This window comes from Acartia tonsa, chromosome 5 (assembly GCF_053477335.1).
Source record: "Acartia tonsa isolate MP-2025a chromosome 5, ASM5347733v1, whole genome shotgun sequence".
In the NCBI taxonomy this organism is placed as follows: domain Eukaryota; kingdom Metazoa; phylum Arthropoda; class Copepoda; order Calanoida; family Acartiidae; genus Acartia; species Acartia tonsa.
The window spans coordinates 31,958,324-31,985,789 of NC_137264.1; the positions used below are offsets into that span (position 1 = coordinate 31,958,324).

General features: G+C 34.4%; 1 protein-coding gene across 1 annotated transcript in view; it reads right to left on the minus strand.

The window, feature by feature from the left end:
• Positions 1-704: 704 nt before the first annotated feature.
• The window catches only part of LOC145319298 (RRP12-like protein), a 33,739-nt gene continuing 6,977 nt past the window's right edge, over positions 705-27,466 (minus strand). The window contains exons 6-36 of the mRNA XM_080161365.1: positions 26,885-26,992; positions 26,122-26,218; positions 25,432-25,546; positions 25,048-25,188; positions 24,477-24,596; positions 22,535-22,625; positions 21,158-21,284; positions 20,450-20,601; positions 18,867-18,973; positions 18,451-18,517; positions 17,918-18,044; positions 17,509-17,606; positions 17,147-17,284; positions 16,843-16,909; positions 15,865-15,971; positions 14,122-14,201; positions 13,398-13,493; positions 11,247-11,344; positions 10,414-10,571; positions 10,038-10,146; positions 9,557-9,646; positions 7,964-8,023; positions 7,579-7,718; positions 5,339-5,456; positions 4,961-5,024; positions 4,474-4,547; positions 3,833-3,927; positions 3,395-3,512; positions 2,771-2,925; positions 1,884-1,974; positions 705-1,229 (exon numbers count right to left, since the gene is read on the minus strand). Of these exons, the coding sequence (XP_080017491.1) occupies positions 1,032-1,229; positions 1,884-1,974; positions 2,771-2,925; positions 3,395-3,512; positions 3,833-3,927; positions 4,474-4,547; positions 4,961-5,024; positions 5,339-5,456; positions 7,579-7,718; positions 7,964-8,023; positions 9,557-9,646; positions 10,038-10,146; positions 10,414-10,571; positions 11,247-11,344; positions 13,398-13,493; positions 14,122-14,201; positions 15,865-15,971; positions 16,843-16,909; positions 17,147-17,284; positions 17,509-17,606; positions 17,918-18,044; positions 18,451-18,517; positions 18,867-18,973; positions 20,450-20,601; positions 21,158-21,284; positions 22,535-22,625; positions 24,477-24,596; positions 25,048-25,188; positions 25,432-25,546; positions 26,122-26,218; positions 26,885-26,992 (3,406 nt within the window). The 3' untranslated portion in view covers positions 705-1,031. The remainder of the gene's footprint in view (positions 1,230-1,883; positions 1,975-2,770; positions 2,926-3,394; positions 3,513-3,832; positions 3,928-4,473; positions 4,548-4,960; positions 5,025-5,338; positions 5,457-7,578; positions 7,719-7,963; positions 8,024-9,556; positions 9,647-10,037; positions 10,147-10,413; positions 10,572-11,246; positions 11,345-13,397; positions 13,494-14,121; positions 14,202-15,864; positions 15,972-16,842; positions 16,910-17,146; positions 17,285-17,508; positions 17,607-17,917; positions 18,045-18,450; positions 18,518-18,866; positions 18,974-20,449; positions 20,602-21,157; positions 21,285-22,534; positions 22,626-24,476; positions 24,597-25,047; positions 25,189-25,431; positions 25,547-26,121; positions 26,219-26,884; positions 26,993-27,466) is intronic.

Consider the following 27,466-nt stretch of genomic DNA (forward strand, 5'->3'; position numbering starts at 1 on the left):
TTTTTTTTTTTACATTAAAACTTGTAGTGTCAAAACTGAAACATCAGAATATAAATTGAATACGAGTCAAAGCAAAATTGTGAGTAAATTTGTTGATACAGGATAATGTTTATGGACATACTTACATTTTTAGGACTTAATTTTAACATGTCTAAATTAATGAAAAAAGCTATCCATCTCAGACGTACCTACAGACCCTAATTATATAAAAGCTTCGCTTTAAAAAAAATTCAGACAGACGTACGTTCCATAATCATATTAAGCATCCTGTATTCAAGTAATTCTGAAATACTTTTTGGTTATTATAAAAAAATCAGGGTTTCGGATCCGCATATTTTTGAGTCCAAGGATCCGCAAAAAAATGCGGATCCGAAACCCTGAAAAAAATAATGTGAATTATTTAAGTTGTTGTTATTCTAGATTTGTTATTTATGGTTTGTCTAAGTTATATATCAAGCTTCTCTTTAATTGAAGTTTTCATTCTTGTTTTTCTCTCATTTTACAGTTTCAATAAAAACATTTTCTCTGTTACCTAAACTTATGTTAACTTTCAATGCTGCGCTTTTTATAGATATAATTGTCCTTGTTCACTTACAAGACGTTAAGATGTAATATTCGAAGAATTAACCCACGTATTAAATAATACAAAAGCTTTAGCAACGTAGAATTTCAGTGACATGAAAAAAGACTAACAAATATTTAAAAAAAAACACTGAATGAATTTTTATTGAAAAAATAACAAAAAAATATCACAAGCCTTTAAATAGTAACAGTACAAAGAAATATCTTTGTTAAAATAAATTTTTTTCTTACAAAATTCTGGATCTTTGACATACATAAATGTAAAATTACCTTCCTTGAAAAACATAAAACAAATAGGTAAATATTTATAAGATATATTATTATATATCGATTCATCAACAACAAAAGTCAAGCTCCGTTTTAATAAATAGGGCAAAAAAAGGTAGTTTTTGTTGTTTATTAAGAAATATTATTTCTCGCCCTTTGTAGACAAAATTAATTTAAGCAAATTAACGCTTCATTTTTGCCTTTTGTTTAGCATGAACCTTTGCTCCCTTGACCGCGCCCTTCTTGGCTGCATTCACAAGGTTCTTGAACACACTCTTCTTCTTAATGCCCGCGGTTTTACGCTTGTTCAGTGATTTGTGTGTCATAGGGATGTAGGCGAAGGGGTCGGGTTTCCCCTTGATCTTGGTGTCTCCGTGACTCTAAAATAAAGAAAAAATTACAAACTGTGAGGGGTTGTAGATTTCCTATACCCCCCTCTCTCTCTCTCTCTCTCTACGGGCATGGAAATAGAAATATAAGATAAGGATTAGGGTTGTGCCGGATATCCGGCCGGATACCAGGTATTTAAATTTTCCGGATACCGGATATCCGGCTGATTTTTTTATGCCGAATATCCGGTTATCCAGCCAAATATCCGGCAATTTGCCGGATATCGGCCGTTGGCCAGATATCCGCCAAGAATCGGATAACCGGCATTATAAATCAGCCGAATATCCGGTATCCGGCAAAAAAAAAAAATCCGGCCCAACAATAATAAGGATAGGTATTATATTTATCTATTTATTTTTTATAACCTCTTAATACCTCCCCCCCCCCCCATTATTTTTAAAATAAATTAAATTCAAGAGCTCTAACCCTTCGGACATGAGCTCAACAATGAGGGGATACTCACCAGTGCTCAATATTATCTAAACTAACCTGAACTAAAGCAAACGAAGAACAGCAATTTATTTATTTATTTTATGAATTTTTACAAAAATAAGAGGATGTAGGGAATTTCAAGACATTTTAAAGGAAACCGCCATCAAAGTCTCTATGAAACAAATAGTGAAGTTGAAGAAAGACATAGTTACCTTTTTACTCTTATATTCTGAACCAGGAGCACTGCTAAGAGCTCTGTGAATACCAGATCCTCCAGGTTTATAGCCGGACTTTCCAGATTTCCTAAAAATAAATTATGATCAGTGTGATTTACTGATCCTCCAGGTTTCTATCCGGATTTTCCAGATTTAAAAAAAATAAATTCTATGTATGAGTATCATGGATATGCGATTTACTGATCCTCCAGGTTTATACCAGGATTTTTCCAGATTTTCTTAAGATTTAATCATCCTCCAGGTTTATAGCCGGATTTTCCAGATTTTCTTAAGATTTAATCACCTATCTATTGCTGCAATGTCAGACGTGCAATATTAAAAGAAAGAGTAAGGGAAATTCCTAGGCCCAAAACAGGTGGAACACATTACCATACCCTGTAAGGACTTACAGACAAAGAGGTCGTGCAATCAAAATGCTGGTTGTCTTCAATATTTGGGATGTTACTGACTTGGGACCAACTATAAAACAGGGGTAACTATTCTAACCAACAATTCTACAAAAAAAATCACGAAAACTTATAATGTATCTGGTAGTATATTTTGTTTTTGTCATGTAACTGAACTCTGAAGAGGGGTGGGAATTCCCTGCTATAAAGGTCTATCCGTCAAAATTTTGCAAATAATAATTTGTAGATGATTAATGTCTATGGAACTTTTTTGTTGAATCAATGAATATTCTCGCATACCCTAATAAAATGTTTCTCCAAGCTGACTAAAATAACGATAGCCACCCATCTAACCACGGAGGGACGCATTGACCAATATCTAAGGACTTTGTTAGCAACCTGAATAGACGTAACAAATTCCCCTATCTCAATATCCACGTATTCTATATCCATTATTGAATACATATTGAAACTTACCCGGTTCCTGTGGACATCCTGGACTTGACACTTCCAGCTTCAGAGCCAACCTTCCTCTTCTTCCTCGACACCAAGGATTCAAATGTTTCCTCATCATCATTGTCATCATCATCATCTTTGCCAGTAGCAGTGGGCACCTCCATATCATCATCATTCTTGATTTTAAAACAAGATTAATTTCTAGGACTTTTCAAAATTACAAAGATTGGAAACGCTAAAACATTAATTGCAACAAAACTAATAAACAATACTTGAATTCTCATTGGTCCAAATAGAGAACTCTCTAACACCCCAATGTGTGATAGACAATCTATTTGGAGATCACTGTTTTGGGAATCCCAAGGGCCATATAAATGACGAGAATAGTTATTTCTCGTATCGTATTATAAACGGCTTTCCGCGGATATAGAATGTACAATTATAAGATTAAAACTAGTTTTTTTAGCCCGTGCCTTCGGCACCTCGGGGCTAAAAAAAACTGGTTTTAATCCTATAATTATACATTCTATATCCGTGGAAAGCTGTTTATAATACTATAATATTATTTAGAGTTTGTGAAAGAAGAAAAAAATGATTGTCTTTTTTTCAAAGTCAAAGGAAACGGAAATGGAAAAATAAACTTACCTCGTTGTCATCATCGCTACTATCTTTGTCATAATCCTTTTTATCTTTGATAATGAGTCTGCCATCTTCAGCAGTTTTGAATGCATCCTTTCTAGCCTTTCTTTTCATCTCTTTCTTCTCCTATTTAAGGGTTGCTATTTATAGGTTAATTCTTACTTATATACTTTATTATTGAGGTTGTTTAGATATCAGTCCGTCCGAATGGAACGTAAATCCATTTTCAACCCCTTCATAAACTATAACCTAGATGGATAGCAGTGAAGGGTGTGTGTTGGTGCTAGCTTACATTACAGTTCTGTGGGAAAATGCTTCTAATCTGCTCACAGCATTACAATCATGTGAAAATACGAACTTACTCTACGCCTTTCTGCTAGGCTACGACGAGATTTAAAATGAGTAATCTACAAATACAATCTTAAAAAATGTAATAGCAACCATTCCTGTACATCAGACACATTGACAGGTTTTGATGTTGTAATCTTCTGTGACACATCTTTGGAAGATAACAGATCCAAAATATCATCTTCTCCCTCCTAAAAAAAAACATAGAATTTCTGGTGCTTTCCTTTAAAGTGCCTAGCAAGCTAACTTTTCTCCCTCTATGCCTAACCATTCGGAGCTACCCTGTACCCAATATAACCTAACCTATAACTTATTACTTAACACTTGAAAAAAACAAACAACTTATTATCATCCATTTTATAAAAATTTACGTTATTTGAAGAATAAAGATACAGCCAGAAACCGATATTAAATCCAAGATTTGCGCTTATGACACTGCATAAAAATGCAGTTTCCTTTGAACTTGGTTTTTGTGGAAAATAATCGGATTCACAAACGTGATTGAAGAACACTATTTCTTTTTGTATGTATTGATTCTCTGAAGTTAGGATTCAGATGCACAAGGAGATTGGAGGTTAGAATCCTTAGACCAATCCTAGATTGTCTATTTGTTTTTTAAGATGCCGCGTCGTAACAAAAACGGATTTATCAATATATGTAAGCTTGCTTTACTGTAGCTTAATCTCCTCCCTTAATATACATAACAATACTATAATCCTACCACCAACTATACTAACCTTAATAAAGGCATTGTTATCATTATTCTTCTTGCTATCCTTTCTTGGCTTTCCTCTTTTGTTGCCTCTTTCACCTTAAAAAAATGGTTATAAGTCTGACAAAACTAAAATACTAGTAAGGTACGTACTGAGATTTAAAAAAAACCTAATATTTGTCTACAATTAATTTGGGGGGAAAAACAAGAATTTGTATTGACAGACTGTTGACTGGTAATTCAATTGTCGTATTGTCCTTCTCATTGTAATATAAAGATTCCTGTTAACCCACTGCAGGGGGAGGCGACTTTTGATTAAAAATTACACTAGTATACAAAGTATTATATCCCTGTTATCTAATTCGTTGCCTCAAAAACTTTGGGTCCAAACTACCTTTAATTATAATCTACATTAAGGGAAATTTTGTTCGCCATTATTTGGGACATATATCAATTTAACTCCATTGTCGTATCTCTCAAGATCCCGGACCCTGTGTAACCCATAAAATTACCTTCATCATCCGAGTCACTAAATTCATCATCACTGCTGGCCAAAATCTCCTCCATAGTCTTTTGCCTGCACCACGTGGATAATTAATTTTCCCGCCAAATTGAAAAAAAGAGACCACATAAGGCCAGGAGAGGGAAAATGTTTAGTGTAAATTATTACAAATTATTACTTGAGAAAAATTCACGGGTGTCTATTGGGTGTTTACCAGGAATAAGATATAGCCAACAAGCGAAATAGATCTAAACTAATTTTGGGGGGTTCAATAAAAAGGTCATAAATTCTACTAGGTGTAGCCCCCAACGACAGCCGAAAATCACGTGATTTAATCCGAATTAATTTGTTAGTATAAACTGGGTGGTAACTAATTAAGGTATCCATTCCTTTGGCCGAGAGGAAGGAAATTTGTATCTTCTTGATCTTGATTCTCCGCCTCCTGGTTTCTGGCACGCTCCTTTTTGTTCCGTTCTCTGTTACCCTCCTTTCTCACTGCCCTTAGCCTAAAGTAACAGGCGGATAAAATTGGGAAATCTGGTAAAATCTTGCGTATTTTTATTGTATCCAGAAAGCATTCCATATACTAGTATATAAGTAACAGTGTCAGTCTGAAGCTTAAATTTCAATAATTAACGAATGTATCAGATTTTTTCACTCAGTGAATTTATCTTAATATCACATTAACACCTTAACCAATAGGCTTTTAATTTACAGTGAAGCTTTTTCTAGTTTTTTCCCCCTATAGGGAATTTTTTTTCAAAACTCTTTATTTATCCCCCCCCCCCCCCACCCAAGAGCAGGAGATCCCATGCAGTTTATACACCTCCTTGTTTATATGTCGTCCAATGAAGGTTTATAGTTATTTGGGGGAAAGATACCTCCTCCTTCCCGAAACGGAAAACATTAACATAACAAATCCAAAATCACAATTATTACGCCGGAAAAATTCTCATAATATTTTCTTAATTTGCGTGTTATGGTTTTATATCGCATCGTACTAAAGACAGATTTCCAAGGATAGTAAAATGATAATTATGAGATATTTTTTATAAACCCAGAACCACTTTATTATGCAATCTACATTTTCCTAGATATTTTGTCTACAGTAGACCATAAGTGTACAGCTTTACTGTACATTGTTTCTATTTGTTAAAGCAACACATATGATAAAAGAAAAAGATTCTATTTAAAGTAAAATGCTTATATTTCAATCAAAATCTATATTTTTGTATTTTTTACCGATCCACTTCATTATGCAAATCAAAAGAAAATCAATGAGAAAACGTTTGTTTTGCCCTTTTCTCCACTTTTAAAAATTAATTCTGATAAAATAACAATTTTTTAAGGGATTTATGCATTAATTATAATGAAAAACAGTTTAAGGTAGATTTTATTGATTTTTCTAAATAAGAAATAATTGAAAAAAAGAAATTCTATCCCTATCACTTTAGAGGACAGCTGCCGACCCCCAGTCTTATGGATGAAGCTAAATACATGTTAAAATAAAAATTAGCCTGAAAAGTATACAAAAATGTTTTTTGATGTGTTAAAAAAATCCATTTTAAAATCTTGATTTTGAGGATGATGGCCTTTAAGATGCTCTTACTGGTGGTGAAGGTGAGCTAAATGTAATCTAAGTACATGCCCATGAAGAAAACTTATATATTGAACTATGGTCCAATTTTTGTATTCATAGCAGCCTCCAGCCAAGCAATGTTAAAAAAGAAAAAAATTGCAATTTTAATTTCTAAAATTCATAAAGTAAATTATGTAGTTTTTAGATAATGGTTATATTTCATGTTGAGAGGCTCCACTGGAGGCTGCTATGACTACAAAAAATGGTACATAGGTTAATAGACAAGTTGTTGTAATAGTCATGTACTTTGATTACATTTAGCTCACCTTCACCACCAGTAAGAGCATCTTAAAGGCCATCATCCTCAAAATCAAGATTTTAAAATGGATTTTTTTAACACATCAAAAAACATTTTTGTATGCTTTTCAGGGTAATTTTTATCTTTAACATGTATTTAGCTTCTTCCATAAGACTGGGGGTCAGCAGCTGTCCTCGAAAGTGATAGGGATAGAATTTCTTTTTTTCAATTATTTCTTATTTATAAAAATCATTAAAATCTACCTAAAACTGTTTTTCATTATAATTAATGCATAAATCCCTTAAAAAATTGTTATTTTATCAGAATCATTCTTTAAAAGTGGAGAAAAGTGCAAAACAAACGTTTTCTCATTGATTTTCTTTTGATTTGCATAATGAAGTGGATCGGTAAAAAATACAAACATATAGGTTTTGATTGAAATATAAGCATTTTACTTTAAAAAGAATCTTTTCCTTTTATCATACGTGTTGCTTTAACAAATTGAAACAATGTACTGTAAAGCTGTACACTTATGGACTATCGTAGACAAAATATCCAGGAAAATGTAGATTGCATAATGAAGTGGTTCTGGGTTTAGTTATGTTATAAATTAAATTCTATGATTTTCATTTAATTTTATTATTAGTTAAAATTGTCAGTGCGATATTGATTTATTATGGCTCAAAACCAGTTTTAATCCAGCGGATTTTATTCGGTTTTAATGCCATAATTGATAAAAAAAAAAGGTTACCTCTTTTGCATAGATACATCCTCTTTCAGGACAAAAGAATGAATCATTTCACTTCCAAATTTTCTGACCAATCTTTCCAGGATACTCTTTGTCTTTTTTCTGGTATACAATCTGTTGTTCTGATTCATTTCACATATACCCTAAATTATTTTCATATTTTAAGCCTTGTATTGTAGAAATGGGATCTCTGTTTATCTGTAAATAAAGATCCAGCTGTCTGCAGCTGACCCGATATGATTCTTATTAGTATTATAGCCACATTACTTGTAAAAGTAGTGGAAATGCCTAGGCCCAAAATCTTGACCAAGCACAGTTAGGACTTCAAGATAAATGGTTGATCCACCCTCTCCACCCCCCCCAAAAAAAACATATTCTAAAATCCTACCAGCATTATGTTGGGAACATATTTTGCTAACAATGTTAATGGAGCTCTCACCACGAAAACCTGAAATAAAACAAATATTATGATTTGTTAACTAAAGTTGTTATCTAATTTAACTGTAATTAAAACTGCTTTTATTGAATTTTGATTGGTTAGTTAAAAACTATCAATGCCTAAACTTACCAACCAATAATCTTAATCTACAAGAGGTAATTTTGTTTAGGTATGATTGTTGGGATATGTAAAATATTATTGTCTTATATCTAAAGATTCCTGTATAATCGCACAAAACAAGGACAGTTATGCCTATAAGTAGGCACCATTGGACATTAACAATATCTTGGGAAAAAATATCAGTTAATGCCGGGGAGGGAAGTTTGTACACTCAGAGGAAATGAAATTTTAGTATAAAATTTTGCCCTGGACGTTTGAGCTTCTTGTTATACTATAACAGTTATAGTTATCAACCTAATTCTTTTTGTAAAATATCTCATATGATTGGATCTACCTATAAAACTTTGAAAATTGAATTTTGACACTTTCCTTCCAGGGGCTAGTGGGGCAAAACACCCCCCAAAACACTGAAATTATAAGTTCTGAGATTTTTAAAAAGATATTGAGCCGATTTTTTTAATGGAACCTTTTTTTACTTAAAAGAGTTAATTGGCCACAACATAATTCATTTTTGCACTTTATTTCTAGGGGCTTGTAAGTTGAAAACTTATATGTATTTGTTTTACTCCAAAAGCCCCTAGAAGGATAGTGCGTAATGAAATCTGTAGTTACTACTTATTTCAGTTATCTGAAAGAAAATAGTTCCCAATAAAAAAATCAGCTTGATATCTTTAAAAATAAGTTCAGTACTTAAAATTTTAGTGTTTTACGGGACGTTTTGCCCTACTAGTTCCTAGAAGGAAAGTGTCAAAATTAAATTTTCAAAGTTTTATAGGATCTTATCATATAAGGCATTTTACAAAAAGAATTGAATTAATTACTATAATAACAAGCCCAAACGTCAAGGGCAAAATTTTATACTAATATTTAATTTCCTTTAAGTGTACAACCCCCCCCCCCCCAAAAGAAAAAAATAAAATAAGAAATTTTTAGGCAAAAGTTGTTTTTACATTTTATTTTGTATAATATTAATAACTAGCGGCTACGCCCCTAGAGGCCTCTAGGGGCACTTGAGGAGAATTTTTTTTTGTGGGGGGGGGGTGCATTCTCCCTCATTTTTAATTTTAGTTTAAAAAATTTAGGGGGGGGGGGGTTTATTTTTTGGGGGGGTTAGGGGGTATCCCACCCCCAAGAAAATAGTTATAAACCTTCCCGGGACCTATGAGAAGCTACCCTTTTAAGGAGAACCCGATCGGTTCAGCGGTTAGCGAGATCCTTCGGTATAAACATACAAACACACAGACAAACATCCTGTTACTTTATTATAAGGATATTGTCTGCGCATTTGATTTAACTTTAAGGTTGAATCCTTACCCCTGCAGGTCTACCCAGTTCCCAACATAACTTAGCCTAACCTATCTTTAATGTACTTTGTATGAAAGCGCCGATGTCTCTTAGCTGAAAAATTCAACGGTAGATTACCTTGAGGAAGCCCATGCAAGCATCAGCAATTTCTCTTTGTACGGCTCTCATCAACAAAAATACGTTGGTCAACATTTGATCAACAACATCCTTAACAAAATATTAGTTTCATTAAGAGGAAGAGGAGGGGGGAAATTTAAAACATTAAAACATTTAACCTCCCTAACCCCCCCCCCCCCCCAAAAAAAAAAGAAAGAAATTCACTAATTTTTTTTCACGCCATGGTTCACTAATAGAACAGGTATTTTATCAAATTAAGCCCCCCCTCCCCCATTTAAATTTTTACCCTCTCTATTTATGGCAAAAGGTCAAAAAAGAAACATTATAGAAAATTTGAATGAAATTTATAAAGAAACCAGAGAGTAAGCGAATTTTCTTAATGCCGAAAATTAAGATATTTGTTGGAGGGGTATATTTGGGTAAACCTGGTTTTTAGGATGTAAATAAAGGACAGCTACTGAGTAGGATTATAATTACTTACCAGAGGAATAATATCTCTAAACTCGAAGTACATCTTTGTCAAAGCATACAAAGCAAATCTCTCAGTCTGATCCTCCAGAAGAACCTTCATTACATGATTGGAATACTCCCTAGGTACATAACAAAAACAAGTTATAATCAAGTAGGTATAGCTACATTAGACTAAATCATTACTACTAAGCAAGAAAAAAAAACAATAGAATCATTAGTTTTTGTTACTATAAGGATTAAGGATGAATGGAAATTATTTTTTCGAAATTTTTTGTTCGAAAATTGGCTTAAATATCCAAACTTATATTTGATTTGATAGAAGGCATAAAAATACGAGTGCCTTTTTTTAAAAAATGCTTCAACTTTTAAAGTTAATAGAGACTTACCTAAAGACCTCGTCCTTCTCATCTGGCCTCCATCTCAACATGGCCTCTACCACCGAGTGTAGAACAGTATACGCGGCAATGCGCACACGTGAGGAATTAGCATTGGTGCACATTATTGCCTCGGGTATACAAGACTCGGCAAACTCCATATGTGGTTCCTTAAAATTGTAAGATGAGAGATGAGTAAAGGTTAAATATCTCCTCTTCTTTAAAGGAAAGCATATATATAATTCACTTTATCAGTTCGTCCGTCCGTAATTCTGAGTGGGAAATAGGTTTTTCTCGGATGCTATTCAAGAAAAGCGGATTTTTTGTGTGTAGATTTCCTACACCAATGGTCACAGGGGTGTATATTCTGCACAAGATTTAATTTTTTTCCCCTGCTACAAAATTTTCTATTTTTTTCCCCCCTAGATTTTCTTAAAAAGTAGGGGGGAAAATAGAAAAATATTTAAAGAACTCATATTTTATTTATTTTATCCCTCCTACCACACATTTTTTTAGTTTTTGTAACAAAGGAGGGGGGCGAAATGCAAAAAATGTTTTCAGTTTTCTTAATTTTTACATTTTTTTCCCTCCAACCACTTATTTTTTATTCCCCCCCCCCCCTGAGCAGGGGATCCCATGCAGAATATACACCCCTGAATGGTCATCCAGTATATAAATTAGTGTTCGGTCTGTCAGTAATGCTACAAAAAATTATAATCAAGTGAAAACTAAGGATTTCAACAATTTATTCTTCATTTCATTTTTATACCTTCGATAAAACTGTCGCTTTGAAAACTTTAAAGAATTAAAAGAATTTTAGAAAGGCTTACTCATATAGATCTTACCTTCAAAGTTTCAAGAATAGTGGTGATAGTTTTTAATCTTGGGGCCTGAGTAACAGTACTTGCTGCTCGTATGGATTTTACCAAAGACTCTTGTAACTCTAAACATTGTAAGTAAAATTTCATAACTCAAATGTTTGATTAAATATTCAAAAGAAGCACAGTGAGCCCAGGAATCCAATTTTGTGGAAAAAATTAATAACTTCCTTATTTTTCAACCAAATCAAACAATTTTTTTTTTAATTAAAAGGTTTTTATAGTACCTTTTACAGAATTAACAAGATTATCCCTTCCTCCCTCTCTAGATGATTGGGGGGTCAAAATATCACCCCCAAAAATTGGTTTTTGGTCGATTTTGACCCAGGCCACTTTGAATGGCCATCACAGCCAGGGAAGTGATGGGAAAAAAATTGTGCAAAATAGCAAAGATGGGCAATGGCCCAGTGTGACAGGTGACATGTGTCCCAGGCCTGTCAGCCAAGCAGTCTGGCTGCACTGGCATGCCAAAAATCCTCAAAAACTTCAATTTTTGACAATTTTTGTGACCTTTAACTGCGGCTGTCGGCCAAACGGCTGGTCAGACCACCTCTGGCCGCACACCCGCCAATACGGCTTGGAATGACCTACAAAAAAGTGGTAATACACGTGGCTGCGCCACAAACACACGTCGCCCTGTTTGCAAAAAACACAACAAAAAATTGTCATTTTTTTGGTGTGCTAACTTTGCCGCCAATTAAAGGACGGAAGGCGGCCGGCAATTATCTCTGACTTTTTCTGAGTGCAGTTAGAGCGGCCATTGTGGTTCTAAAGATACCTTTAGATTTCTGGTAGCCCCTCCAGGAGGCCCTCAGGTTCCAATACACAAGGGCATAGTAAAATTTTATTTTGAGGTGCTCTAACTTTTCCACCACTGGTGGGAAAATTTTATGCCATGATTTTTCGGAAAGGCATTTTGCCAGATTTTTACACTGTAAAAGGATTTTTCTCTATAATGAAATCTGGCAACAAATTATATAAGGATTATACACTAAAAATAGCTTAAAACGACCTTTACAAAAATATCTATAGAGGTTAAGCAACTAAGTGAAAGTTGATAAGACCAATGGGATCCTCTTATATATTGCCTAATTAATGCTAGAACTTCATCCTAAAAATTTTCACCTCGTTGCTAAAAAGATCAAGGTATTTGAATCAGAGCTTAAAAAAATATTCAACGTGCTTTTTTTTGCATTTTCACCAACTTTCTTTAATATGAATTCAAGAGGTTTTTTTATACAAAACTATTTAGTTTCTTGTTATCCAGCGATAGATAATTGCACAACCTTTCTAAAATGTTATTACATTACGTCCTAAGTTAATATTTGATAAAATGGCAAGTAAAACAAAAAAAAATTAAAAATATTTTTTTTGGGAGATTTTTGTATCTAAATTTCGTGAATTCCAGGGTAACAACTTCAGAAGGCCATAAAAACTTTAATTTTTTAAATTTTTCATTAATTTAAAATGGCAAACCTCCTCTAATATGATGAATTTTAACATGGACTTTTAAAATAATTGATTTTCTAAAGTTCGATTTTGGGCATAAATAATTTTTTCCACAAAGTTGGATTCCTGGGCTCACTGTGAGAAGTAGAGTTCTATTTTGAAACTTACTTTTTTTTAACAAGGATTTATTTTTACAAAGTGGATTGTAGGAAAACCAGTGGATCCTGTGCAGTTAGGGAGACCTCAGTATGTGGGCCAAACAAGTAGAATGATTTCCAGCAGATTCAACGAACATGGTAACGCAGTCAAAACTGGATCAACTACAGTTAAAAGTCATTTCAAGGCCCAAGGACACAATCTACAAGACTTAGAATGTATCACCAATGAGAAAGTAAGAAGAACTTTTCTTCCACCATACTTAAAATAATTTTTCCAGTTTGGTTTCGAAACCGTTTAATATCCGTAAAACCGATTCTCAGCAATACTATAACATTAATAAAATCGTAGTACAGACAATTTTCCACGAATTTTGAAATAAAAATCATAAAATTATTTCTAGTTTTGTTAGACCGTTATTTCGGCACCTCAGGTCCAACAAAACTGGTTTTGAATATTATGATTTTTACGGAAAGCTGTCTGTAATACGATGCGAATAATAACTATTATTACCTGGCAAGTTCTTCTCAAAGAACTCGCTGGATGCGTCTGACTGCAATTTGCAAATTTCTTCCAAAATTTTGTAGGATTTCTTCTCCTTTGTTTTACCTAAATACACCAAAATATTGGATTTATAGTAAAGATCAGCATGTCAGACTGACATTACCATGCCTCGTAAGGAAGGAATTGTCCTTCAATTTTTAGTGATCATCTAGAGAATCCAGAGCATCATCCGGTTGTAATGGGATGCGATACTCTAACGCCTTAGGATTTTAGGTTAAGTAAAATTCAAAAGACAAAAACCCTTTGATTGCACTACCTTTGTTTCAGAAGTCCCAACTGTACATGGTAATAGGTTGCGCCTGTTTATGTTCCAAGGCATTCCCTCTACTCTAACTACTAATTTTTGTCGCGCATCTGACAAAGCAATTAGAACCATTTTTAACAACATCTTTAGTTATGACTCAGTGTCGGGCCGAGATTCGAACCTATCAACTCCCCGACGAAGAGCGGATGCGCTACGTGTTAGAAGGACATTAACTAGGTAACTTATTTTTTTTCTTCAAATATTTGATAACGACATGCTTAAAACTGTTTCTGAAACCATCATGCTAAGTTGGAAATCTATAATACAATTTTATAAATAGAAAAATAACGCCAAAATCTATTCTTATGGACTGCCGTACAGACGCTTAGTTTAGAAAAGCTTCGCTTTTAAAAAGCAGTCAAATATTACCTACTGTCGCGTTAATATTGTTGACAACATATTTGTACAGGTCTGTCATTCGTTCACTATCAATATGCTCCAACAAACACCTGATAAAATAAATTTTTATAAAACTAGTTTGGCCCCTTTGTACAATAACATACCACAATGTTAAAATGTTGGTGTAATTGATTACGATTACGTCAAATAGTAGCGATGTTGTTAGAAATATATGAAACAAAACATTCTACAGTCCCTTTTCTTCCGTTTAGTCACCTGGGTAAAATTTCACACTTAATGCGCACATCAATATACCAATATTTATCACGGGATCCCCTGCTAAGGGGGGGGGGGGGGGGAGCGCAGAATAAAAATATGTAGGAGGGGGAAAATAAACGAAAAATATAGAGCTCTGAAAACTCCCACCCCCTCTTACCTGAGGAAAAATTTTGCAACCGGGAAAAAAAAATGAATCTTGTGCAGTGCAGAATATACACCCCTGTATACCAATTAAAGGACGCTAGTTTAAGCGGGGAGTACGCAACTGCAAGAATTAAGTACTTAGGTACCTAAGGAGGGGGGGGGGGGGTTTAATGCAACCATCTCGTAATCAATGTATAAATGGCAGAATTCGAATTTTGAACTGAAATTTTGCATGAGTAATCCTTGGTAGGTCTATTTTCCCTAAATCGAACAGGTTGAAAAAGTAACGGCTAACGGCTCAGTTGTTTAGCCGTTTTTTTTGGCTATTTTTAGGGCAAATCAGTCATAAATTACGTAGGAATCAACTTTTTAAAACATATTTTTGCTTTAAATCATGTGAAATGATAAAAAAGACATTTTTTAGATTTCTAGTACCAGCAACTACCGGCTAGAACCGTTTAAAAACGTTTTGGAGCGGAAAAGAGTATTATGTGTAGTAAGGCGGGTTGATTTCCAACTTTTTTGGAATTTCACATTTTCCCACATTGGCAAGGGTTACTGGGCCTATATAAAACCCTGTAAAACTTGAAAGAGGTTTTTTAATCCAAAAACAACGGGCGCGCGGGGGTTATAAAATGTGCCCGCCCCATTATAAAACCAAAAATTTAAATTCCTTCAAACACAGGCATGTTGCATATTAAAATGACCGCATTGAAATGCTGATTACAGATCTGAAAACCGTTTTGAAAAAAATTGATTCAGTCTGAAATGATTTTCAAATAACCTACCAAAATGAACAATTTTGACTAAATCAGCCTTTTTAGGTACTTAATGAGCTCTTATTCGAACTAGGAGCAATATTTTTCAAAACGGTTTTCAGATTCATAATCAGCATTTCAATGCAGTCATTTTGATATGCAACATGCCTGTGTTTGAAGGAATTTCAATTTTTGGTTTTATAAGGGGGTGGACACTTTTTATTCCACCCCATGCGCCCGTTGTTTTTGGATTAAAAAACCTGTTTCAAGTTTAACAGGGTTTTATATAGGCCCAGTAACCCTTGCCAATGTGGGAAAATGTGAAATTCCAAAAAGTTGGAAATCAACCCGCCTTAATGTGTAGATAGGTTTCGTGATAAATTTCCATTGAAAATAGCAAAGAAATGGCTAAACGTTAGCCGCTACTTTTCCAACTTTTTGTTCGATTTAGGGAAAATAGACCTACCAAGAATTACTCATGCAAAATTTCGTATCAAAATTCGAATTCTAAGTGCCATTTATACATCGATTACGAGATGGTTGCATTAACCCCCCCCCCTTTATTTTAAAAAGAGAAAAAAAATATACTTACCAAAGCAGATCAAAAATAGCTTCTATGGTGAACTCATCAGATTTCTTATCACTACCCTTCTCTACAGCCTTATCATACATGTTGGTTATCACTGTATTGTCAGCAATCTAAAATATATAAAAAGGGAATAAAATGCGTGAACTTTATTTTGGTAGTTTTTTGTAATTTATTTGGATCTAGAGTATTAAAAAAAAGTCCCTGGAATCCATTATTTCTAACTAAGAATTTAAAGACTTGTAGGTGCAAAATGGATAGACGTACACATACAGGGGTGTATATTCTGCAAATTTGACCCGGCTGAGGAAGATGGGGGGGGGGGGTTTAGGGGGTGAAAAAAAATATGTGGTTGGGGGGAAAAAATGTAAAAATTATGAGGACTCGAAAGAATTTTTTCAATTTTTCTAACCTCTAACTAAAAAATATGTGAAAGGGTCATAATATGAATAAAATAAAGAGTTCTGAAAATATTTTTTCATTTTAACCCCATTCCTTGCTGGAAAAAACTAGAAACGGGGAAAAATAAAATTGCAGCAATGGAAAAAATGGATCTTGTGCAGAATATACACCCCTGTACACATTTCAACTTGGTTCATCATTAAAAGTAAGGGCTACAAATAATCTGAAAAAATATCTTGCAGCTCACAAAAATGTGTGGAAAAATGCTTATTTTACTCTTGTTTTCTTTAGCCAAGCTCTCTATAGTGTATTTTGGAACTTGACTAAGGCAGTTAATCTTTATATGCTGCTTCTAACTATATGCATTACATGTACGTATAACCATTTGGCAGCTATCAACCTTTACACTTAATAAATTTTCAATCAGATAGAAGATTTTACCGTTAACTGCACCAGATCCATTGGTCTTTTCTCTTATTTAGACTTGAAAATAACTAGGTATTTGTTTATGTATTTTTTAATAAATTCCAGCAGGAAATAAAGAAATTCTAGGCTGGGAAGGAACTTAATAATCTATCCTACCTTAAGATATAATTTAATTGTATCCAGTGCTGCATGCCTCTGTGAATTTGCTTCAGATCCATTAGGCCTGAAACATTTATATACGGCTTGAATTAAGTTAATGCATTTCTAGTATTTCTAGGTATTTTGGGTGACACTCAAGTTATAAAGTTAGAAATTTAATGAACTAGTATTTTTTATTTTTTTGTGTGTTGAGGGGGAGGGGGGGAGGTGCGAGGTTTAAACATCCACTTAGATATCTAGGATGTTTCTAAATACACTAAACACGTTCCCATCTCCGTTTAAAAACACAGAAAGAACTTACTTGGTAGTGTATAAATTGAATAAAATTGGAAGGAAATTCTTTGCGAATCTTGCAATTTCCGCTCTGTTCTCTGGCACCTCCATGTTTGAGTATATCAATGTTCTCAGTCCACGCATGATATCTATTCTAATCTCTTTTCTAAATAATAGATATTCATGTATTATTGTAGACAGCTTTCCGCAAAAGGTTTCGTTGCATATAGTGTATTAAACGAGTTGAGGTACTAATAAAAGCATACATCATTCACAAGAAGACATTTTTACATTAGTATTTCATACCTAAGGAAGTAAGCATTAAGAAATTTAAGTTTTTAATCTAATATAAAAAAATTTTTGTGCGTTTTTAAAAAATATGTATTTTACCTCTGAGCAAGCTGCATGCCCAAAATCTTTGCAATATTCTTAAAACTTTCCAGTATGTCTGTTGGTTCCTTACAGAATCCAGGTAGCAGAAACCAAACCTGAAGTTATGGTTCTTTTTCATTTAATATTCCAATTTTCTTTTAAATCAGTTTATGCTTCGCCCCATGAGAGGATACAAAAAGGAAAGTTGCATATGTTGTGTCAAGTTTTTTTTTACAAAAAAATTGGGATCCTTTTTTTTCTTTTTTTAGTGGGAAGGGCGGGTGTCTTAACTATCCACCAACAACGTAACATAAACCACTGCAGAACCTTAATAGTAGAGCCCAATCGGTTCAGCGGTTAACGAGCTCATAAGTCTTAAACAGGACAGACATCGTTCAACTTTGTATTATAGATATTATTAGTTTACCTGATAAGCAAGAACTTCATAGGTTTTGTGTCCAATACTATCTCCCTGGGATAGTGAGTACTTGCTTCTGTCCATATACCTGGCTGCCAGCGGCAAGAAATGTTCAATAAAAAATGCCAGTTCAGTCCTGTCACATTTATACTTGTATTTCTTGGCTTAAATAAGGAACAAGAGATGGTTCAACAGGAGAAAAATATTTTACACCCATTTTTCACAAAAAACTTACCAGTTTTTTTATTTAGAACAGCTACTATATAGAAAGGGTTTTATGACTTTGAGTCCACGTGTCAGTCGGAATTGACTTTGCCTCTAAACTTTAGCGGGTTAGGTGTTGCCCCCTCCCCCTAAAGGTAATATGAAGAGAACTCGAGTTTCCCTATTAAAACCCAGCCATTGCCACCGATTTATTTTGTCTAGATCGCACATCTGACATAGCAGCAGTAGGTACAACTTTTATCGTCTTTAGATCAGATGTGCTACGACTACGTGTTACGCTACATAATGTATTAGCAAAAACAAGTACAAGTAGAAACCTAGAAATGTTATCCCTCATGACGGGAAGTAGCCAGGAACGTTTAAATTCATAATCCTTCTCATCTCCTAAAAAAAACATTTGAAAGATTTGATGATCAATACTATTGCTAAGCTTAGGTAACCATCGCACACAGCTGAGTATATTCAACTTGATTATAGAGATGATTCGTTTATAACATTATTTTTGTTATCCTGTGAATCAGGATTAAAAAATCAGATGAAAAGGGTATTTATATTATATTATAAATTGTTGTCAAAAAAGGTAAAAATCAACCTGTTTTCAATGGACGTTCGGACTTTCTGGTAACAAGTATAGAAATTTTAACCGAGCTGTTAAAGATAAGAGCTATCCGCAAGACGTATGGACCGACCTTAACAGCAGATAAGCTTTGTTTCTAAAGTCCTTGACACTGACCTGTAATATTAAGAGGATATGCTTCTAGGAATTGTTTGGGACCCATAGTTTCTACAGCCTTTCCAATAGCATGATCTATCTCTTTCTCAAGTTGTGTCGTCTCATTACTAAAATAAAATTATGTTCTATTTGGCTTATCAATACAAGGATGGAACAATTGATTATAAATCTTTCATAATCTCTTTATGTAAAAGAAAATTTGGTACTATATTATATATCTGAGTTTCTGCTGTATCGTATTCTATAAAGTAGTAAAAGTATGTTTTGTCTAAATAACTACTAAAACGATTGGGTTCCAAATCTTAGGTAAGCTTCAAATAGGTCCTCGATTGGTTTTAGGCAATTTTAATTTTAGATTAAGTCTCAGGATAGTTTTAGATTATTTTCTATTCCAATCTTTCCCCTCTAAAAAAAAATTTGACCCTAGATACTAGGGACACATCTGCTAGTATGTAATAAACGTTTAATGCTTTTACTGGATGTATTTATCCTCAGGGATCTTAAGGGATACCACAAAAGACAACTAGGTAACTATTAAAAAGTTTGGATAGTATACTAATAGTTTGAAACCAACCAACCAACGAATCAATAGTACCTAAAGTTTCTGAGCCAACGAATAAGATAACGTATCTACACTACAGTGTGTTTTTTTTATGAGAACTTTTTTGAAAGCAATTTTACCCCACTTATAGTTATCAGAATTTAATGATTAATGGCTTATTTTCTTCGTTTTTTAAGGCAATTAATAGAACACCAAAAAAATATTTCAGTTTTTATCTAAAAAGTACAGTAAAATTTTAAATTCAAAACTTAGGTGTCAACGTCTAAAAATGGTTTTAGCGCATTTTTCTTATGCTCAAATATTCAACCTTTTGCAAGAATGGCTGCTAAACACTTGAAAGTTGAAATATAGAGCTAAAATGTATACAGATACTATTAGGGACATGTACTAGAACATATCAAAGTTTTAAGGTCATATCTCAACCAGGGAGGGAGTACTGGCCCCCCAAAGTCGACTACAGAAAATCCAAATTTTTTTTCTTGCAAAGGGTAGGTAGAAGATTTAGGCACAAGAAAAATGCGCTAAAACCATTTTTAGATGTTGACACCTAAGTTTTGAATTTTAGATTTAACTGTACTTTTTAGATAAAAACTGAAATATTTTTTTGGTGTTCTATTAATTGCCTTAAAAAACGAAGAAAATAAGCCATTAATCATTAAATTCTGATAACTATAAGTGGGGTAAAATTGCTTTCAAAAAAGTTCTCATAAAAAAAACACGCTGAATAATAATTTTGGTACCAGTACACTTTTTAGTCCGATGTCCCCACCTTCCCTGGTTCTCATATTAACAGATCTATAGTATAGATGTATATACAGATAACAAACTATCCCCAGTTTTTCAATGAACTTTTTTGTCTGCTAGCAAATTGTTTCCTGCTACTTTACTGTGTTAATATTCCCGTTACTTTTGGTAAATTTTCAAAGGTTAAAAAAAGAATCGGCGATAGGGAAATACAGTTATTTAACCCTTTCTTCCTCTAGTGTTTTACTCTAATCTTCTATTCTCAATATTGTTGTACCTGCGTAACTCAGCCACCTGGTGGACCAGCGGGTACAGCAGTTTCGGATGTTGGGGACCGACGGTCTCTATGAAGCTGGCCAACACGGCCAATACTACGTCCCAGTGTTTGTGATACTGGTATTTTAGTCCACCACTTAGCTCTTCCATTACCTAGAATAATTTAATAAACGTTACAAAATTTAGGAACATTAAGGGATCAGACAATGGACGATAATAGGATGTGCTGCAGTGCATACTAAAAACTTAAACACAAAATAACTCCTTCTGAAGATGGTAAGTATTGGTTGTAAAATTTGAACAATTAACAGATTGAATTAAATCCAGGCAATTTAATCAAAAAGAAAGAACCAAGTGTTTCTTTTATTATAAAGGAGAGAAAGAACCAAGTGTTTCTTTTATTATAAAGGAGAGAAAGAACTACTCATAAATATCGTTAGTTTGCTCAGTTAGAAACCTCCTTCAAATCTAACAATTCATACCAGATACAGCTTTCCATCAACAGGTAGTATAAGAAAGCTTAATTGGAATAAATATCAAAATCCAATCTACGGACGGTTAAATACCGCATAATTAAACTATTTGTTAATATTTTTCTTAATTTATGACCAAAACTCTTTAAACATTTACAATTAATTGTTAACTGACAGACAGATAGTCAAACAGACATCCTGTTACTTTATTATAAGGATATAGAAACTAAACCAACCTTGGCGCAAATATCATTTGGAATATCTTTCAAGCACTCTTTAATGACAGCATTCAATGCTAGACCAGCTGCCTTCACTATTTCCTTTTTAGGAGAGGCCCAACAAGTTACTGCCACAGAACAAAACCTGAAATTTTTTTCAATGTTAACAAGGATGACAATCCATAAAAGCAAAGCAAAAAATCAGGGATGGACAAAAGGACAAAGAGAGTTATAGAGCAGATTTTAAGTGATAATAAATATATATATTTTTTAAATCAAGAAAACTTTCAGATGTTTAATATATTTTTATTGTTTATTTAGTAAGACTAACAGACAAACGGACCAAGTAAATTCTATGCATACTTGATGCTCATTGTTATTGGGAATCTTAAACAAAAAGTAAGCCGTCTGTCTATCTTTAGCAGGAGATAAAACCACATAAAGGTGGTGTTGGGTTGTGCTAAAATTCCGTAAAGGTGTGAGTTTTAAGGCTTAAAAACAGTAGTAGAACGATAATATTAACTAAATATAAATATCTAAAAACATTGTCTTCAATAAGGAATACATATTTTTAGTGTATATTATATTATCGTTCTACTGTTTTGAAGCCTTAAAACTAACTCCTTTACGGAATTTTAGCACAACCTACCTCCCCCTTTCTTTAATAGTTATTTATAGAGTAGCTTCGCTATTACTTGTTGGTTTAAGACAAATATGCTTTGCAGCATAGAAACAGAGTTCGAAATCGTAGTTAAGTTAATTCCATACTCAGCATACGGTTTAAGAAACATGGAGCTAACAGGACATCCTCTGTATTATTAATTCAAGATAACTAATGTTAGAGGCCCCTTTTTCATTGGCAATAAATGACTTTAAATGATTAGGTTAAGTGAAGATACCGGTGAATTTTTTTTTATCATTTGCCAAATGATAATTTTTGCTTTACTCAAAACAATACCTAAATACTTAAAATCAAAGACATGTTATCCGTATAATCCTTATAATAAAGTAACAGGATGTTTGTGTGTCTGTGTGTTTGTGTGTCTGTGTGTTTGTACCGAAGGATCTCGCTAACCGCTGAACCGATCGGGTTCTCCTTAACAGGGTAGATTCTCATATGTCCCAGGAAGGTTTATAACTATTTTGGGGGAGGGTACCACCACCCTCCCTAGAGAAAATATTTTTTTTTTTAATTTCTCAATTTTAGAAAGAGAGTTCAACGAAAAACAAACATCAAACGTAAATTTTTTTACTTTTTCTTTTAAAATCTAAAATAAGAAATTGAATTATTAAATTCGACTCTCTCCTCCTCAAGTGCCCCTAGAGGCCTCTAGGGGCGTAGCCGCTAGTAAAAAGTAAAGAGTCAATTGATTTTTTAAAATAATCTAGACTTACTTGTGAAGGTGGGCCTGAGCAAGTTCAAGTTTCTGTTGTGCTAAATTGAGAAGTCCCTCTTGTTGTACTGCCAGCCAAGCAATTATAGGTCCTGCAAAATCAGGGTTGTCGAATTGGGCACTTTTTTTGATATTGGGCGGCCCAATTGCCCAAAAGGGTTTTAGGCGGGTTTTGGGCGCCCAAAAGTGGTTTTGGGCACCCTTTTTGGGCAAATGTTGTAAAAAGCTTATAAAAAGCATATAAAATATAGCCTAAAACCATACCGAGACTTATTATTAGAAATAAAATAACCTAAAACCATCTCAGGACCTATAAAAGCTCCACTGGAAAGGAGAACCATATCGGTTCAGCAGTTAGCGAAATCCTATTCTAGATACCTAAAAAAGGTTACTAATTTAAATAGTTAACTAGCGGCTACGGCCCTAGAGGCCTCTTTGGGCACTTGAGGAGGGGAGAGTCAAATTTGATAATTCAATTATAAGGTATATTAGATTTGAAAAGAAAAATTAAAAAAAAAATTTGAGGAGGGAATAATTTTTTTGGGGGGGGTTTGGGTTTCTAAATGTTTTTTTTTGGGGAGTGTAATTTTTTTCTAGGGGCGATTTCTCTTAGGAGGGTGGTGGTACCCTCCCCCAAAATAGTTATAAACCTTCCTAGAACCTATGAGAAGCTACCTTGTTAAGGAGAACCCGATCGGTTCAGCGGTTAGCGAGATCCTTTGGTACAAACACACAGTCACACAAACAAACAGACACACATCCTGTTACTTTAGTATAAGGATATCACCCAAAAAATAGGCCCACCCCCCCTCTTTTTTACCCCCCTTCCCTTTTTTTCTCTCCCCAAAAGGGGGGTGCCCAAAACTGCCCAAAATGACCTTATATCGGGCGGCCCAAAACCGCCCGCCCAAAACTGCCCGCCCAAAAGCGCCCGCCCAAAATGACAACCCTGTGCAGCAAAATATACAATATTACACATTACCAGGTGTTTTAAAGAGATGTCAATCCATCAACAAAAAAAAAGGGGGGGGGGGGTTGTAAAATGTGGTCACTCTGCACACAACATACTAGCAATTATTTTGGGTGCTACTCTCTTAGTTTTAGAGATAATTGAGTGAAATCTTTTTGGTTGTGTCACTAATTACCCAAACTTTTGGTATCTTTCAAAAAAACGGCGGCGGGATCGCCGCTCCCACCGTTTACCGCCATTTTCCGCACCGCCAAAAAAAATTAGGAAATTTGGAATTATTTAAGACCATGTTATTTTTTTTCAAAAATTTCCCCCCTACTAGTAACCCTGCGGGGGGACTTCGTCATTTTTTTCAAAAAGTTGAAAAAGTAACGGCTAACGGCTCAGCCGTTTAGCTGTTTTTTGGGCTTTTTTTTAGGGCAAATCTGTCATAAATTACGTAGAAATAAACTTTTTAAAACATATTTTTGATTTAAATCATGTGAAATTTTTTAGATTTCTAGTACCAGCAACTACTGGCTAGAATCGTTTGAAAAGGTTTTGGAGCAGCAAAGAGTATTATGTGGAGTTTGGTTTCATGATGGATTTGCATTGAAAACATCCAAAAAATGGCTAAACGGTTGAGCCGCCAGCCGTTAGCCGTTACTTTTCCAACTTTTTGTTCGTTTTAGGGAAAATAGACCTACCAAGGATTACTCATGCAAAATTTCAGATCAAAATTCGAATTCTAAGTGCCATTTATACATTGATTACTAGATGGTTGAATTAACCCCCCCCTCCCACCTTATATAAAAGAGAGGGAATAGTTTTCCATATTTAAAAAAAATTAGGTCAGGTTAGGTTGAATTGTGTACTTGTAGGTAGCCCCGCAGAGGATGGGCATTAAAAATATCATTTTTTAAAGGGTAGGTGGGGTTAAATTGTTCAACAGGCACTTTATGTGAAAGCACATTTATTTTATTAGTTACATTACCTGAATCGCTGATATTTGGCTTGTACTCGTAGAGTGCAGTGATCAGCTGGGCGTTCAGATCCGCAGGCAAGCTGGTAGCTGACGGACGGTCAGAGAAAAGTCCGTGCAGACTTGACAAACCTAAAATATTAGGTATCACCTTCATTCAGATTTAATACGGCAGCGGGGATCTACTCAAGTGTTTTGTACATTTATCAACATCCTTGAAAGCCAAAAAAAATTTAATAACAAATGTTTAATAGCGATAAATTAAAGAGGTATCATTAATATTTTAATATCTATTACAATTAATATTACTGTAATATTTATAGGAAGCTATATAAATATATGCTCCGATAACAACTTACATCATGCCTTGAAATCATAATACTATTTTAAGTTTTAAATAAATCTAATGATTCTGCCATGCCAAACTAGCATACAACTGCACCATTGGACACACATTGCTGGACTTTATACAACTATCAGATTGCTACGCTCATTACTATGAAAACTTAATAACTTCATGAGCAAAGTGTAAATAGGACGGAACATCAACTTAAAGCAAAGAAACATGAATGGAAAGAAATACCTGTCGAAATCAAAATCTTATTGCCAAGGGTAAGAAGCTTTAGAATAGTCTCACAGCACTGTTTGGTTAGGTTCTTAGGCAGGTTGGATAGAATAGCCCGGAGAAACAATAACATGTACAGGATGCTCGTATCGCCAGGACCTGCAATTTTTTTTACATTTATTGAAATTAATCCTTAAATAGAAGTAACAGGGTGAGTGTAGCGAAGAATTTTGCTAACCGCAGTGTTCTCCTTTACAGAGAAGCTACTTGTAAGTCCAAATAAGATTTTCGACTATTTTGAGTGAGGGTACAACAAACCTCCAAGGAAATATTCCCCAAAAAAATACCCCCTCCCGCCAAAAAAAATAAGTTTATGGCTGTTAAAAACATAATAAGCCTGACCTGCATTATTAATGACATGTAGACAATGTTTGGCCGCCGAGGCTGACGCAGGATGAATGCCAGCAGAGTTGACCTGTCCAGTTTTCAGAATTGATATGGTCGCATGCTGACCAGCCTACAAGTAAAGAAGATTGAGAGGATTGTATATTTTCTAATCTAGTTGAATTACTTTCCCCCCACTGCCAATTTCTTATTAAAAATACGAAAGTTTTGCTTATCTTGGAATTATGGAAAATATACATTCCAGACAATTTGTAAATATTTGTAAATCTATACACTGACTTTGTAACCAAAATTAGTTGTTGGTGGATTGTTCCTTTTCCGTTTTCCTATTGGCTATTTTACTGAGCTGGATCTTTAAATCATTTCAATGATGCGCTAAATCGGGGTGCGCCGAATTTCGTAAAATGCTGCGCTCTCATTGCATTGGTGGAAAGTTGGCTTACCCCGATATGGCGCACCATTGAAATGATTTAAAGATCCAGCTCTGGATATGTATTTAGCGGTTTTACATCCTATATCATTAAGTAGAAACGTTTTTTTATAAGCTTAAAATCTCGGAAAATGCTGGTCCGAATTAGTTGCATTTTAAATTTGAAATGTCTTAGGGTGGTTTTACGACCATTTTCCTGCCCTCTCCCGCCATCCCCTAGAGGCTAGGGGCGAAGCAACTATTGTATTACAATATACCTTTCTTATCTTTGGTTTCGAGTTTGATGTGTAGGTGAGCAGGATCTGAAATATATTGTTCATCTCAGGTGCAGCCCAGGCTGAACAAGGTTGAACCCTGAACACAAATGGCAGATATAAATGAACTATGATGACAACATACAAAAAATAGCAAGTATAAGTAAACAAGGATGCAGGGGTGTATATTCTGCAATTTGACCCTGCTAAGCGGGGAGGGGAAGGTAGGGAGATAAAAATATGTGGTTGGGGGGATAATGTAAAAATTAAGAGAACTGATAGCATTTTTACATTTTTCTCCACTCTTTGGTGAAAAAAAACTAAAAGAATTTGTGGGAAGGGGAATAATATAAATAAAAGTTCTGAAAATATTTTTTTCATTTTATCCCTTTCCTTGCTGGAAAAAAACTAGGGGGGGGGGGGGATTCGGAAATTTAAAAAATTGCAGCAGGGGAATAAATGAATTTTCAGCAGAATATCCGCAGCAGGTCTCCAAGGTAAAGCACCTCTGACTAATAGAATAATGTAGGTAAGGGTAGTCGGCAAAATGGTTCTGTAACTGGGAGAAAGAATGGCTCTGAAGGCTAAGGTAGACGGGTCCAGCTTGGAAGTGCCTTTGGATTGGAAGGACTGATCGAGAGAGTAAACACCCCTGCAAAAAAGTTAAGAAATTTTAAAAATTAAGGTTTGTCTTTTAAAGCATGGCAAACAGACATACGGACTTAATGTATAATTTAGATGTGCCATAAAACTATTGTATACGTACCTCAGCACATGAGAAATGCATCCAAGAAGGGGTCGTACAATGGCAACGTTCTGTGACTCAGCATGTTTGGTCAGTATCTCTACTAACAACTGACTTACTTGACTACTCCTAGAGTAACAAGGATAAAATTATCAATGTTTGTACAACAACATTACATAGCATTGCAACAAAATTATGAGAGAGAGAGTGTATTGAAGGTCAACCCAAATTTTTCCTCCAAAAAGTAGTTAGGTAAGTTTATAAAAATATGGTTTTTAACAATGTTATTTTTTGTATTATGAGCAATTTTTTCACCACACCTCCGAATTATATTCTTAATAGGTTAGGTTATATCGTGTTTGGTAAAGGGTAGCAGGGTTAGAGCAGAGGACGTATAAGTCCCGCTGGTTTAGGACCAATAGCTAAAAGAAAAAAAAACTACCTTGTCATCTACATATATATTTCATAGGGTTGGCAATCCGAATCCGGAATCCGCCCAATTTTTGGACCCAGAATCCGAATCCGCAATTTAAATTGCGTATTTGGATTGTTATTTTTTATGACTTTTGTAGCACTTAAAATATTATTTAAAATGTGGGAGAA